The sequence below is a fragment of the Penaeus monodon genome, chromosome 22 (assembly GCF_015228065.2).
Source record: "Penaeus monodon isolate SGIC_2016 chromosome 22, NSTDA_Pmon_1, whole genome shotgun sequence".
Classification (NCBI taxonomy): domain Eukaryota; kingdom Metazoa; phylum Arthropoda; class Malacostraca; order Decapoda; family Penaeidae; genus Penaeus; species Penaeus monodon.
In genome coordinates, this window is record NC_051407.1 from 3,515,202 (window position 1) to 3,518,324 (window position 3,123).

Below are 3,123 nucleotides of genomic sequence, written 5' to 3' on the forward strand. Positions count from 1 at the left end.
ACTTGAAAGCTGTTTTCAGTGGTTTTTAGAATAAATATTTTGAGGAGAAAGGAAAATTTAAATTTTCAACTGCATTGATGTTATTTTACTGTAAACTTGTCTTATATAATTTTGAGGAAGCAGTGGGATTTGAAATTCTATTACTCTCCTCAGCCAAGACCATTCATCTTAGACCAGACACGGCCACTCTTACGCCAGCTGAGCCATGACGATTTTAAAGAGCTAATCTTACCTGCTCTTAAAAAGTCCCTCCTACGTAATCCTGAAGTCATCCTGGAGGCTGTGGCTCGCCTTTGTTCGGGGCTCAACCTTGACCTGAGCCAATACGTGGAAGAACTTAGCAAATTGCTTGCCAGTAAGTTCTGAGATAATAGAAAACAGGATTTCTCTGATTTGCAGAGTTCATTGAGTGAAAAAACCTGGAAATAGTACATACGATTTTTCTTTTGGGTGTAATAATTTGTATCCTCATCTTTGCAGGCCCACTCCATGCCAAAGAAGATCAAGTGCGCGATGACACAGTTGAGGTCTGCCGACAGCTTTCAAAGCAGTGTAGTGATGCATCAGCTGTGGAAGTGCTTGTAAAGCTTGTGTTTGATGTGTTCTTTGGCTCAGATGGAAAGTTGACAGTCAATACTCAGAAAGTGTCTGTCCTACAGGTATGTTTGTTATACGAGCTTGAAATGTAATAATTAGTTCATGGTAATTACTTGGAAATTAGTTATTGTACTCTTTATCAATGGCTTGATTTTTTTTTCATATACCTTGGTAGAAGATAGTCTAGTTTTCTTTTTGTTTTAGGGTGTAGAGGCCATCAGTGAGCACTGTGTGACAGGGAGCAGTGCTTACAACTTGTCAGTGATGGTGTTGGAAAAGATGATTAAGGTCCTGGAGACGGAGAGTCACGAGGGGTCACTAGTGCAAGGCCTCACTGCCCTCACTGCCTGGGCAGGCAAGTTCAACACTGACATCCCCCCAAAACTGATTGAATTCTTCCCGGTAATTCTCCTGTAAATTTCATGTTGCATGTGTGGTGATGATTGCAGAGATATAGATATCATGGACAGCTGTGTAAGAGGGTCAAACAGGATTAAATGGGAGTCTGCATTAATAACAGAAGCTCTTATTTGCCAAACAGAAAGGGATGGGCTTGAAAACTTCAACCACAAGTGTGAGGGCAGCGTACATCCGGTGCCTGTTGGCGTGTGTTACCCCCTCAAGTGCCTTCAAGGCGGCCACCCTCATCCCCAAACTGCTGGCCTGCATTGACAAGGCTCTCAGCCAGAGTACCCAGGTATGACAAGTAATAAGGTAACAGTTCAGGTAAAAGAATGAATTTTATCATCTGATCATGTCAGCCTTTCTGGATTTCTTGGCATTTGTTTTTGTTAAGAGTATTTAATATCTTTCTAATACATACCATTAAATGAAGAAGAACTTCTTGAGGATCTAATTGTACTTCGTATTTTCTTATTTCATAATTTTTTTGGCATAGTATATGTACGCCATTATCTTACTAGAAATAAATACTTATGTAGTACAGTATATGTATGTCCAGGAGCAATAGTAGATTCCTGAATAATTTTGATAAAGTATTTACACCCACCTAGCAATTTGTTATTCTACCTTATGTGTATTATTATAGGTAACACGACCTATTTGAGTATATTATAATTCCTGGTTTGAAATTTATAGTGTTTTTGTAAGAATATTGGCATCATTCCTCAAAGTGAATGTATTTCTTTTTAGGTGTTGATGTTATCTGAGGCACTGACAGCAACAGTTTTACTATTGAAGATCAGCATGAGTGATATGTCTGCAGAGGAGAAAATTGCTTCATTGTGGTCATCAACCCTGGACCTACAAAAGGGGTATTTCACAGGGGAAAAGTTCTTCACGCAGGCCCCTAAAGAAGGCAAGCATTATTTTTTCTTTTCATATTCTGATAATGATTAGTTTGTGTATGATGTGCTCTGATATTTTTCTAGTTTAGAGTAAGTATATATATATATATTTTTTCTCTTATGAATTACTTGCCATATATATTAAGAATATTGTAATATTATGTTCTCTGTACAAGAACAAAATGTTAACCATGAAAAATGAAGCTAGAAGGGTGATTAATTTTATGGAACAACATCAGGTTTGTTGCAGTTGGTGACATGGTGTGAAATTCTTTTGTCGCATCACATTGGAAAACTGGGGAATGAAGCGATGGCAGTGGAGCAGGCACTGGTATGGTGCTTGGTTTGTCCTCATTCCCAGGTCAGGCTGGCAGCACAGAACTCGTCCAAAAAGCTGGTTGCCTCATTAGGTGGAGCTCAACTGGCAGCAGATCTCTTAAACAACCTGACAGTAATGATGCAGAATGCAAAAGTTCAAGTAAGTTCGTAGGGACAGGAGATGTGTTGCCCTTTGTGTTTATGTTTACACATTTTTCTGAGGCATTGCTCATTTCTGACAAGTAGAGAGGAAGAAAGAAGAGGCATGTGAAGCTAACAGACCTTAAGATTGGGTAGCAGCAAGTAAAAGCCTAAACTCCAGCATGTTCTCTCATCTTACAGAAGGCAGACGAACCAGATGCAGGCGGAGGCAGTGCGGTAGGAGAGCTGAGCCCTGCTGGGGTGGCTCAAGCTCTCATTGTCATCTGCTCTCCCAGCAATCTAGACAGGAGCCAGAAGGAGAGGCTAGCTGTGTTGGCTCTTCCTGCTGCTTTCCATCCTTCAATGGGTAAGGCTGTTCTTAGGCTGTTTGCTAGCGAGTTTTGCTTTGTTTGAATAAAAGAAATTGTAGAATGGCTTCTGTATGCACAAATGAAGGTGGCATAGAGTGCAAAATGTCATTGGTATTTACAATATTTTCTATAAGTTCAAGTAAAATGCTTGGCTTAGATTTTACGTACACTTCTTGACACGTCTCATTATGTTTTACTGTGACAGTTCGTGAGAATCCCAACTTGTGGGAGCAGGTGTGCCGTTCGCAGGGTCTAAAAGTGGAAGAGGTCATTAAGAGCCAAGAGGGAGACATTGTTCCACAGCTTACAACCGAATACATTCCATCACCAGTTAATGAGTCGGTAAGGAGATGACAAGGGGATTCTTATCTTTTTTGATAATTAATGTC

The 3,123-nt window shown here is 40.1% G+C and overlaps 1 protein-coding gene across 1 annotated transcript in view; it reads left to right on the plus strand.

Moving 5' to 3' along the window:
- The window catches only part of LOC119586781 (eIF-2-alpha kinase activator GCN1-like), a 26,024-nt gene that overhangs the window by 3,524 nt on the left and 19,377 nt on the right, over positions 1-3,123 (plus strand). The window contains exons 6-13 of the mRNA XM_037935501.1: positions 154-355; positions 481-659; positions 802-999; positions 1,139-1,294; positions 1,750-1,915; positions 2,144-2,382; positions 2,565-2,730; positions 2,940-3,076. Coding sequence (XP_037791429.1) covers positions 154-355; positions 481-659; positions 802-999; positions 1,139-1,294; positions 1,750-1,915; positions 2,144-2,382; positions 2,565-2,730; positions 2,940-3,076 — 1,443 coding nt within the window. The remainder of the gene's footprint in view (positions 1-153; positions 356-480; positions 660-801; positions 1,000-1,138; positions 1,295-1,749; positions 1,916-2,143; positions 2,383-2,564; positions 2,731-2,939; positions 3,077-3,123) is intronic.